The 12,563-nt window shown below is 42.9% G+C and overlaps 1 protein-coding gene across 1 annotated transcript in view; it reads right to left on the bottom strand.

The window, feature by feature from the left end:
• CACNA2D2 (calcium voltage-gated channel auxiliary subunit alpha2delta 2) overlaps positions 1-12,563 on the bottom strand; it is a 1,052,991-nt gene that overhangs the window by 442,680 nt on the left and 597,748 nt on the right. The window contains exon 4 of the mRNA XM_060240024.1: positions 2,189-2,248. Within this exon, the coding sequence (XP_060096007.1) occupies positions 2,189-2,248 (60 nt within the window). The remainder of the gene's footprint in view (positions 1-2,188; positions 2,249-12,563) is intronic.

The following is a 12,563-nucleotide window of genomic DNA, read 5'->3' as shown; positions in this document are numbered from 1 at the left end:
ATAAAAATACACACTTATGGAAACATCTGGCTTCTGTTGCCTTTTTGCATGTAAGAACTGTCTTTCCTTGCAGCTGTACTTAGAAAACGGCTGCCTACAGAGCTCCCTCTGACCGCACAAATCCTTTGGTTATTAAGATGGTGGGGTTATAAACTCTCAAAGGAAATCTCAGTCTTTAACCACTAATTTGACCTTCACCTTCTGTCATCTGATTACTCTTACTACCTGTGCATGCAGACAGACAGAGGCAATACTAAAAATGAGCTTAAAATTACTTCATTCACTTCCATTATGGATGGCAGGTTCCTGTGGATTGATAGACAGGAAGCAGGCATCTGTGTATGAACTTGTAAAGACAGAGCTTGTTTTAAAAATCAGGTAGAAAGGATCTGTTGAAAAGAATGGGAGTAAAAATGTAATAATTTTATGTTTAAAAAGTCAGGTAGAAAGGAAGGAATGGGGCCAGAGAGGAAGAAAAGGAAGAAAGTAAAGGATGCAGGGAATGAAAATATAGAAGCTTGCTAAAGAGTAGTGAGACAGAAAAGTAGAGAGGGAAACAGCAAGCAAGAGACTTTAAGTACCCAAAGTATCTAAGCAACTTTAATCCAGATCCTTAAGAGATACTTTCAGAGCTTCTTAGATCATGATGAATCATGTGCTTGACATACTTTTTGAAAGCAGTGAGAACACTGGTAGAGTCATACATGTTTCGGAGAGACTTTAAGTACCCAAAGTATCTAAGCAACTTTAATCCATATCCTTAAGAGATACTTTCAGAGCTTCTTAGATCATGATGAATCATGTGCTTGACATACTTTTTGAAAGCAGTGAGAACACTGGTAGAGTCATACATGTTTCGGAGAGACTTTAAGTACCCAAAGTATCTAAGCAACTTTAATCCAGATCCTTAAGAGATACTTTCAGAGCTTCTTAGATCATGATGAATCATGTGCTTGACATACTTTTTGAAAGCAGTGAGAACACTGGTAGATTCATACATGTTTTGGAGACAGGTGTAACCTGAAATAATAATACATCTACCTGCCCCTAAGACCAGCGTTGTTTCTGGAATGTTACCATCCACTAGTCCAGGACAAATCAAGCAGACAAGTTAACAGCATGTATTTAATTTGTACTAGGTTGCCAGGTCCCTGCTGGCCAACGGTGGGATCGGGGGAGTAGGATTGCCAGATTCCGGCTGGGAAACTCCTGGTGATTTGGGGATATAGCCTGGGAAGGACATGGACTTCTGTGGGGGGTTCACTGCCATAGACAACCCTCCAAAGCATACATTTTCTCCAGAGTGTCAGGGTTCCTCGGCTCCCCGGACACTGCCGCCACCCTTGGATGCCCCTGCCCACTTTTCTTGCCAGGCCGGAGGTCTCAAAATGGGAAGGGGTTGGGTTGCTTCACCCTCTAGATCCTCCTCCCTGGCTTGACACTTTTCAGGCCCCTGTTTCTCCATTGCCTTTATACCAGCGTTAGCCTCCACTCCACTCCTCCCTCCTTTTGGCCTCCTTTTATTCTCTTCTCCCGACCCCACCCCTCCCTGGGGTTTCTTCCCTGCTTGGCTCCATCACTGCTTTTAAGCCCTGAAGTTTGGGCAGAGCTCTGGAAGTATGGGCATCTGCCTCTGCATTGCTGTGGGGTCGGGTCATCTCCTCTTCATTCAGATGCAGCAGTGCAAGCCACAGTGGCTCTGCGGGTGGCTCCTGCTCACTTGCCACACAGCTCCTTTCCACTGTCACTGTGGCTTCCTTCTCGCCCACTCAGGCCGCTGGGTAATCCCATTGCTCTTCCTTGACTTGGGGACGGGCTCTGTGGGGGCTCCCAGCCCTCAGCAGGCCTCTTGAACCTCCTGGTAAGCAGGGGGCCTTTTTGTGGGCAATGGAATGGAGCATTCCCCAGCCAAGGCTTGGGAGGCGAGCTCGCCAGCTGGGGGGTGGGAGGGATGGCCCACTCGAATCCTGGCCAGGAGCAGCTAGGACACAGAGGAACTTATCTCTGTAGTCTGGAGATGACGTGTAATTCCAGGGCTTCCCATGGTCCCACCTGGAGGCTGGCTTCCCTAATTTGAACACATTTTACATTAGCCTTGCATATAAAACTCATTGTGACTCAGAGAGAAAGAGAAGCAAAGCAGTCCTATGATAGCTATAAATCAGTAGGAACAGATTTGAAGGCTTACCCCAATATTGTCTTGCCAACGATGGGCTTTCTGAAACTTTTCTGCTGCATCAGCCACTCTCTGAAAATAAAAGAAGAAAGATGAGGTTTGTAGTACATAAAGACTCAACATGGACTGCAACAAGAAACTGGGACTTGTTTTAATTCTCTTCTATCACCCTATGTGAAACCAGTTTTATCACTCCTGCAGTTTATGATAATTTTCAGCATTCCCGCTAACACAGCTCTATTATGGAATGAAATAAGGTAAAGTTTTATGGATTCCCATGACACCTTTTATATACACAAATCTTTTAAAATAAAAGAGCAAACTGGTTTTGATTTCTTTTATAGGGCCGATAAGAATGATGGGTTTTAATTAACATGTGTGTGTAAAAGTAGGAGGGCTTTACTCTGCCCAGACCCAAGCTTTTTTTTGCAGTCCTGACATCCTTTAGCCTTCCAAAACTAGAAAAGCAGATGAATCCATCCATTTTGATTTCAAGACAGGGTATCTCAATTTAAACACGTATTTCTCTAGGCGCTTTCAAGAGGAAGTAGCTTGTGTGACTGAATACTCTAGAGAATCATTAATCAAGGATCTTTTGTGAGACCCTGTAAAGGTCTTCACATCAAAGGCTACGAGTAAAGACCCAGGTTTGCAAGATAATAACCAAAGTTCTCAGAATCTCCTTCACATTATAGAATTCAGTGTTATCTCAATCAAGAGCCCAGACAGAGTCATCAGCCCATCTGCTGGTCATTATCAGCAGGTCTGAATTATTCCTGCCATTCAGGCGAATTCAGTCATTGGCAACCAGACACATCTCATGTTCTTCATTGTATCACCTAGATACTTTTGCCTTATACTCCTTTACAATAGCAAGTTTGAACTGTCCTATGGCTGCTTGGATCCTGACACCTGTATCAATAGGGTTTTAAATCCTGAAGTTATACCAATCACAGTACAGCACAAATTTCACCAATGGACCATCAGATCCTATACTTCTGTCCCAATGCCATTGAATATCCTAGTTCTGCACCAAATCTGGACAATAGCAGTTATTCTCATATTTGCAACCAGGAAAATCCAAGTGCCTGACAGGCATGTTAGGTCAACCACTCCTGGAACTGGTTTTGCCTCCACACCTTCCAGCACTGTGAACACAAAATCACTTAGACTTCTTCAAGACAGTGTGGTGGCTATGGGTGTGAGAAAGGGGGGAGGGATTCTGAGGCAACTGCCCACTGCACGGCATAATGTCCAGTCCCCCACTCTGGCCTCTCCTATAGATGCTTAAACCCCAGAAACCCATAATCAGGTTAAAGGGGGCACACAAGCTTTGATTAAAACAGGGCTGCCAAACATGCAGCCCGGGGACTGAATCAGGCCCCCATAGGGCTCCTATCAGGCCCCACTGCATCTGCTTCCTTCTCCCTCTATCCTGCTTCCTTCTGCATTACAACTTGCTTTGCCAGGCTTACTAAATTGCACAGGAGCTACAGAGCAAAGTCTCTATTGTCTCCATTCAGAGCAAGAGGTGTCAGTTATCAGAGAGCGTTAAAATACTGCAGGAGTGTTAATCTTTTAAGCATATTTTATTTTAAGTTTCAAAAGAAATCTTTGTGTTCATCTGCATCTTTTATAAAGTTTATATCTCTGCTACCTGACATTACCCTTTATGACATGCATGGTCCAGCCCAACAATGTCTCATTTATGTCAGATCTGGCCCTCATAACAAATGAGTTTGACACCCCTGAATTAAACAGTCAGGATTATGTGATCTACATGTTCCATAAAGATCTTTTATTTAGGAACCTGCTAGACAAAGGCTGTAATAATTTATTAGGTAAGTAGCAGCCATTTTTCATATATATTTGACTGGAGAGACAAGACACAGATGGAGATGAACAAAATACATTTAACAGAAAATAAAGTATTTAACAAGTAAATGTTTTATTTGGATTGTTTCAATGTATAAAGAAAAACTGGCTCTCAACTTCACCTCCCATGGGTTACAAGCTTTCCCCACTTTATAGCTGAGTCTCAAAATAAATAAAGCCTGATTCCCCTTTCTCCAGACAGGCTATCTCAGCAGTTACAAGTCAGCCATTTTATCACACAGAGCTCTTCTTCACAGAATTTGTGCATGTAAATTAGGAATGTAGGGCCCTTAAAGAATTCTTATTTGTCTCACTAAAACAAACTTTCTTCCCCAAGCCAACCTCTAAAAACCAAATAAAAGCCTGACTCAGCTGATGCTCTTATGCAGAGCCAAAATTTCCTATCTAAGGGGTGGGGGTTCTCCTCTCAAATTGAGGGCGACAGAGGCATTCCATGAGCTCTGATTGGCTGACAATTGCTTGGATTTGCATGAGGTCAAAATCACAGGGTTTGGTTCAGAGCCCTGTTGGAGAGGTGGAACTTTTGTGTATGATTGCCACAACAGGTAGGGTATGTTTTTCTTTCTCCCATTCAACTTCCTCATTGGATGTAGCTCTCTACATCTTTATAGCCACTCGTATCTCTTAGCTTTTTCATTTTCCATTCTCAATTGTTTTGTCCTACTGTCATCTGGCTCTCCTACAGCATCCCTCACCTGGCTAGGGATTACTCTCTTCCTATCAAGACTCTTCCCCCTTTATCCCATTGCAGTTTTGCACCCCTTCTTGAGCAACCCATTGCCTATCCCTTCTCTTTAGGTTGGTTTTTCTAGAGAAATGTGGGAAGAAAACAATTTCGTTTAAAAGTAACTATAATTGAGTATTCAGCTTAAAATAATACAACAGAACACTAGAATTGAACAAAAGTAAATCATTTTTAATGAATTGGTACATAGAAATTAATACAGTATTTTTTTTCAGTCTTGTGGTCCTGTACTATATCTTTCTCCCTATCCTTCTATTATGTATCTTGGATAGGATAATAACGTTATTTAATGGTTAAGTATCTTTCTCCATCCCATCTTTCCTTCCCTGGGAATGGGCCTGGGTATGCAACACTCAAACAATCCCTTTTTACCTCAGGATTCATGTGTTCTTCCTATTTAGGGTATGCTCTTCATGTGATAGTCCTGACACAGGGACTGGGGTCATGGGAGGCACAAAATGGTATTCAGTATTTGCTGTTCCCTCAACAACAGTCCCTCCATTGAAGCTACTTGATTTCTCCCGGGGGGGGGGGGTGGGGGGGGGAGGAAGCTTTGCTAGGTTTCTGTGGGGAAATTTAAGGTGGCAGCACTAATGAATGACATCACTGCCACTGTAGGTTTAGTCAGTGAGAAAGTTGGTGCACATGCGGAGCCTCCATCCGTCTTGCAGTGCACCAGGCAGTCTTGGGAAGATGTTGAAGGGGATGAGGAATCAGGCAAGGTATCTGAACAAGCTCTTCCTTTAATTACAGGCTGCAGTGAAACTCCCAAACTTAGATAGCATTTAAAGACAGCCTGACAAGATCTAATCAAGGGATATATGAAATGCAGATGCAGAAGCCATCTTCTTTGCTTAAAATGCATGAGATTTAAAGGGGGCAAAAATATCCAAAGTGATTTTGTAGAGTTTGCAATTCAAGTGATTGCAGAAGCACGCCTCATTATTTAGCAGGAAACTATGGGGCTGGATTTCAGCACAGTCAAGAGTGGTGCATTGTCTCCTGCTAAACCTCACTACCCTTTTTCCTTTGGCCATTCAGGAGTTTTAAAACTGCAGGAGGTTCAAAGGTTCTTCTAAAATGTAAGGGGTAATATATTGTCCTCCTGCCAGGTATGCAGCTCTCATTTATAATATTCTCATTCTGAGATCCCTCCTCTCCCCAAAGGAATTATTATAAAATGGGATATATAACATGTTCTGAACTTCTGTCGCTGCAAAGGAATCCAACCATCTAAGACATTTTGTTCTTGGCAGCAGCAGTTTCAAATGATGCACCTGGAAGTAGTTTTCAGCACTGCAACTTAACAAGGTTCCCAAAGAAGAGGCGAGACCTTTCTTGGAAAAAACCAGACTATTGCTATGAACACACCAGTTCTTCTTGATCCATCCAGCTCTTGCCAACCCTTTCCAACTAGTTAGTGATTTAAGAACTCTTCTCTACTTAATTCTTGCAACCATACACATTTTCTCTTTGTTACATATTCTCTCTCCCTCTTTGTTTGCAAATGTTCTCATGATTACTTCAAACAAACTTCAGCTCATGGCCTAACTCAGGTTGATAGCTATATGGAAAACCATCGCTCTTTGATGGTGCTACTTGTTACACTTGCTATGGGAAACACTTGTATTACAGCACTGTGCCTTTTCCCCAGCAAACACATAAAGAGAACAATCCTAAAAAGGTTTACTCAGACTCCTACTCAGGTCTCTTCAGTTGGACTTATACCCAGGAAAGTATTCTTAGGATAGCACTGAAAGTGTGGAAGAAAAGTAGCCATGAACTAGAATCTTTAAACATCCAGGAATGCACGGGAACACAATTCTGGCTGGCTTAGCATCGGGGTAGGGTGGTGGTGGCCTAATATGCAAACGAGTTTCTGCTGGGCTTTTTCTACACACACACACAAAAAAAACCCCTGGGGAAATGTACACCATAAATAAAAAAGTGAACCAGTCCAGACAGAAGGTAGAAGCACACACTTTAGCAAAACTGTACTGCAAAGCATTTGAAATCAATATTCGCTTTTTGCATTATACTGTCAGAGATACCACATTAGTTATATAGACATCCTTTTCTCTGTCTCCAGGATAACGCCAAACAAGACACTGCCCCAACAAATCTGAATATTTTCTTAAAATCATTATAAAAATGACCTACCAATCATTACTGTTTGAATTTCAGGCCTCTATGGTGAGCAGAAGTTATATTTTTAGGCTTCTCTCTGTGGTCAAGAAGGCTTGAAATCCAGTCACAGTAAGCTTTAAGTTTCAGCAGATGATACTGAGAAGGACTAAAATGAGAGCGTATGGAATACATATGTCACAAACGACCACCTCCAAGTGTCATGACCTCACTACATGTGCTGTTATGGATCTGCAATTGGATTCCCAGTTGGGCAGTTTAGTTGCAAAAAGCAGCTGCAGCACCTCCTCCCATGAGATCAGGGTCACAATAGGGGAGAAGGAGAGTTCTGTGCAAGTTTTTTTTATATAGAATTGGTGATATTTACAACATCTTGACCTCTGCAGCCTTTTCTCTCCCACTAGTTGCAGTCTCCCAGTGCAGCCACACAATTACGACAAGGATTAGGGTTGCCAGCCTCCAGATGGGGTCTAGAGATCTCACACTTTTACAACTGATCTCCAGCTGGCAGAGATCCCTCCCCAAACCCCGTCCTCTCCTGAATCCACCCCCAAATTCTCCAGATATTTTCCAACACAGTCCTGGCAGCCCTGCTAAAGTGTACAGATAGGGCTTTTTTCGTAGAAAAAGTGCAACATACTCATTTGCATATTAGGACACACCCCTTGACATCACCGTTGTTTCACACAGCACTTTTTTGTAGAAATAGAAGACTGCAGATTTATACCCCGCCCTTCTCTCTGAATCAGAGACTCAGAGTGGCTTACAATCTCCTATATCTTCTCCCCCACAACAGACACCCTGTGAGGTGGGTGGGGCTGAGAGGGCTCTTACAGCAGCTCCCCTTTCAAGGACAACTCCTACGAAAGCTATGGCTAACCCTAGGCCATTCCAGCAGCTGCAAGTGGAGGAGCAAGGAAACAAACCCAGTTCTCCCAGATAAGAGTCCACACACTTAACCACTACACCAAACCGGCTCTCATAGTCCAGCAGGGACTCATTTGCATATTAGGCCACACTTTCCTGCTTAAAAAAAAGTCCTGTGTTAAAATCCATTCCAAACCCCAAAATTGCAAAATCTGTATTAATATTCTTTTGGGATGCATTCCAGTTTTTCTATGCTTTGTAATACTATGTGTGCATCACAGCTCCAAAAGAGGGTTTACTGTGCTTCAGATATGAAAAAGAAATGCGGTGATCAGGAAATTCCCCCCCCCCAAGTATTGAGGTCCAAAGTGTTTTTTTTTTAAATCTAGTTTAATAGTATAAGATTCTGAGCTGAGACACATAGTATGGATATATTGGTAGCTCCGGGTTTGCAGATCTGACAGTTCAAGCTCTGCCTATAGCATGAGCACAATTGTACCCTATGTCAACTTTGCTACTTATCCAAGGAGGCTTATAACCCTGGAATTTATGTGATGGGGGACGCCTGCTGACCTTTGTTGCTGTGATCAAGGGTCCCTTCTGGTACAGTGCTGTCTGAGCACCAATTGCAGGACACAGTATGTGAGAAGACAGATGAGGAGTCAGCATATACACTATATTATAGGAGAAGACAGTCTTTTCCCCTCATGGATTTGCCTACTTTAAAGGTACACCAAGTTTCTGGGGGACTAGCTAGTAAAGCATTTTTAAGAAGTCAGAAGAAATTATGAATTTTGTGTAGCAATTCATTGAAACGGTTCTCATCAAGTAGCATTCCCTCTTCTGCAAAGCATATACTTTCTCTAATGTGTGCTAAAGCTCTAGAGAGTCATGCAGTTTCTAGCTAAAATACATAAAAATGTTTCTTTGGCACTCATAGTCAACCCATTTTAAGTGTTCCCATTTTGTTGTTGCTTGCAGTATGCAAATACACATGGAAGCATTTAAAAGGCAGCCCATAGCAGATAGGAAAGTTCCCCATAATCCCAAACACTAAAGCCCAAGAAAAGAGAAGCCAGGGGGGAGATGGGGAGGAAGAAATGAAAGTGCAGAGAATTGATTTGTATAATGAAATAGCTCAGAAGTAGCAGTAGTTGGGGTTTTTAATTAAGCCAGTAGGTGTGAATATAACAGAGGCCAGAGACTTCCAGGGGGATCAATTTTTGCATCACTAAGTAAATTAAAAACAGAAAGCAAAATAAATGGCAGCCCCCTTCTGGCACCAGACAGCTTATACAAGATCAGGAAAAGAAACACTGTTAGGTAAGCAGAATCATTGCTACTGTGCTTGCTGGAACAACCTTGACCTTGGTGGGCTCAGAGGTCAGTCAGAAGGGCAAGTACATTTATGGCAGGAGGGTGTGGACTAAACAAGCAGGGAGGGGGAAAGCATTCTGTTTATTTTATGGCAGAGACCAATCAAGAAACCTAATTCTGGGAAAGGGGGGAGGGACACTGCAAATCAAGAGTGAGACCTTTCCTAGCAAGTGCTCCCTATTCACTATTAAAATTGTATGCATGTGTGCACACACACACTCAGTCTTTATTTCTATTTCTTCCATTATGGTGAACTCCTCTGATGGAAAAAAAAAGATGAATACAAATACAAGAGACACAGTGGGGGTGCTCGTAATCTTTACTTCTGAAAAAATATAAAATCGATTTTTTCTGGCTCCATGGTAAAATGTTTGTACCCAGTTTGAACATAGGCTCTATAACTGCTTGTATTTTATCCATGCCACACAAACATGGTTTGTTGTACTTGCTTTCCAGCACTGAAGAGATGTGAGAGTATCTTTCCCACAAATATTTGTTTTTCTCCAGCTCAGAGCTTTGATATTTATGAGATTTATAAGCATCTGACCATAAATGCACTGCATGTTTCGTTGTTGCCCTTGTAAAGTCTGGCGTATCTTACACATTCAGAAAAGGTAACTTTGGTTTGAACTTCTGAGAAGCTTGCACCATGTTCAGTCAGAGCTCTATGGCTAAGCCCTGTAATGGACCAAAAACTGGGCACAAGGCTACCATGACACACATTTGGCAAGGAGCCTAGTTAATATGCTCTTTACTACTGGCCTCCTTGAAACACCTCAAGACAACATTGCTGCAGTTCACATGTATCAGGTTCAAAATACAACCCCCCCTCCCCATTTATAATGCTTCACTTCATTGTGAACTGAACACCAAGAAGCCCAAATAAGTTTTTTTTTCTTACTGTGAATATACAGTGAACTTCCGAACATGTACAAGTGAGCAAAGGATTCCAGGATATGTACGGTTCCAGGAGGCCTAAATATTCAGGAAGGATGCTAAATGTCCAGAATCTGCATGTCCCCAAGGGTGTCTTGCATCTGGAATGCTATTGTGAGCACTGCTGCCTGGGCGGCGGGGGGGAGGACTGCCACTTCAGTATTCCATGTGCCACTGAGGTTATCGAAGCCTGACAGAGATCTCCTGGTCACCATTTCTAACACCTCTTCATGAAAATTACAGAAGAAGTGAAGGGGCCAGTGGGAAAAGGCTCACCAGGGCATTGGAAAGGGGTGTCACAGGAAATAGGAAAAAATAGTCAAAGAGTGTCACATTCCTGAAGATCCCACTAAGATATGGTTGCCAGCCTCCAAGTGGTGGCTGGAGACTACAACTCAACTCTGGGTGACATAGATCAGTTCACTTGGAGAAAATGGCTACTTTGGAAGGTGGACCCTCTGGTATTATACCTCATTGAAGTCCCTCCCCAAACTCCGCCCTCCTCAGGCTCCACCCCCAAAATCTCCAGGTATTTCCCAACTTGGACCTGATAACCCTATTGTGACAGGTTTTATAAATTTCAGAACTAAGACTAGAAAAAGATGAGCTATTTTCCAATTTTGGGGAAATATATTGGGTAAGCCTTGTTCTGAATCAAGCTGAAGAAATTTCCCTCCTCACTATTTTTGGAGTAGTAAATTTTACTCTAGCAGTCAATCTTAGTGTTAATTATATATATTTGCTTAAATGGTTTTGACCTTTAAAGCCCTATGTGGCCTGGGGCCATCATACCTGCGGGTCTGCATCTCCCCATATGGGCCCTGGAGAGCTTTATGCTCTTCTGAGCAGCATCTCCTGATGGAGTTCTGTGGTCTCGCAGATGTCTGCCAGTCTCTCTCTCTCTGCAATTCTAGGCCTTGAGCGCTTGGCATGCAGTGATACACAGCTGGTGAGCTTGTGTGGCTTGATGTATCAAATCATGGAGGTCTGCTCAATCCAGTTCTTTACTTTAGCTAGTCTGCTTGACCACTAGTCCTTCTGCCCTGCATCCATGCAATCCAGATCCTGGACTAAGGCACAGAGAAACAGCATTTGCAAACCAGAAAAGTGCTTGCAGAGCAAAGGAAGACAAATGTAAACACATATACCAGGAGCACTGAAACTGACCTGAGGGAAAATTACTTCTTCACTTGTAAATGATCAGTCAGTCTCTAAATTCCACAGCCCTCCAGAAATATCTATCTAGTTGTCATGGTCCCTCAGTGGATGGGGGGTGGTAAACATATCTAAGAATCTGCCTTATACTGAACCAAACCATGGATTCATTTGGTTCTGTATTGTCTTCTGTGGCTCGTAGTGATGGAGATGCCATTCCCCAGTTGGACCCTCCTCCCCAGTTTTTCAGGTTCCTGCCCGCCACTGGCTTGTTGGCAGGTGGGGAAAATTCTCACCCTCAAATGCAACGTGCTGATGTCATGTGAATGTGAAATCATCACACTGGCAACATTGCGCAGTGACACTCTGTTTTCTGAGCAAAACTCTATGGTTTGAGGGCAATTTTGCCATAGAGTTTTGCCAAAAAAGCAGAGCATTGCTGATGTAATGACATCACTGCCATGTGACATCAGTTTATTGCAATGCTCTGCCCCCACTTTCAGAAAGTCCCTTCCCCTGCCCTGCCAGCATGATCATCAGCCCTGGCAACCCTAGGTAGGGACTCTAGGAATTCATCCTTAGCACTGGCTGTCTGAGATCTTTTAAAATGGGGATGCAGGGATTAAATATGGAATATTCTGCATGCAAAGTTTACACTCAGCCAATGATTCAGAGCCCTTCCCCAATGACAGATCAACTGTAGGTTCATATGATTACATAGCACTCCTGGCTATCTCTCCGCAAATGAGAGCAGCATCCTTTTTAATGGGATGGAAATGGCTGGGATGTTACATTTTGGGGCTAAAGCCTCTGCACAGCTGTAGCAAACAAAGTTCATTGTTGCTCTTGCTCCCAAAGAGTGAAGTCCAGCCAGGGAGCCATCCCATGGGAATTTTTTCAGGCATAATAATAGAGGCATGCACAAAGAACCCAAAAGTAATTAGAGCTTTTATGAATTAACAATTAACAATAGGTCTGAGGGCAGTGATAAAATTGCAGCTGCAATAGTAATTGATAGTGTTAATAAGCAAAATATTCTGCATTTAGCTGAAAAGGGTCACAGAGCTTTCTTATCTATTTATGTCTGATCAGCAACTGTTTTCAAAACTGGAAGTACTTTTCATTATCATTTTGCTTTCCCTTTTTACACTTGGAAAGAATGTAAAATAGCTTGTAGCCGCCCCCAGAAGAAAGCTGGCCGGAAGAAGAGCGCCCTGGAGCTTCCGGATGGTGCTGGAAGAAGGAGCAGGCCTTGGGTGGCCGGGG

The sequence above is a fragment of the Heteronotia binoei genome, chromosome 5 (assembly GCF_032191835.1).
Source record: "Heteronotia binoei isolate CCM8104 ecotype False Entrance Well chromosome 5, APGP_CSIRO_Hbin_v1, whole genome shotgun sequence".
NCBI lineage: Eukaryota > Metazoa > Chordata > Lepidosauria > Squamata > Gekkonidae > Heteronotia > Heteronotia binoei.
Note: the sequence above shows the minus strand (reverse complement) of the source record. Positions and strands in the feature narration are given on the sequence as shown.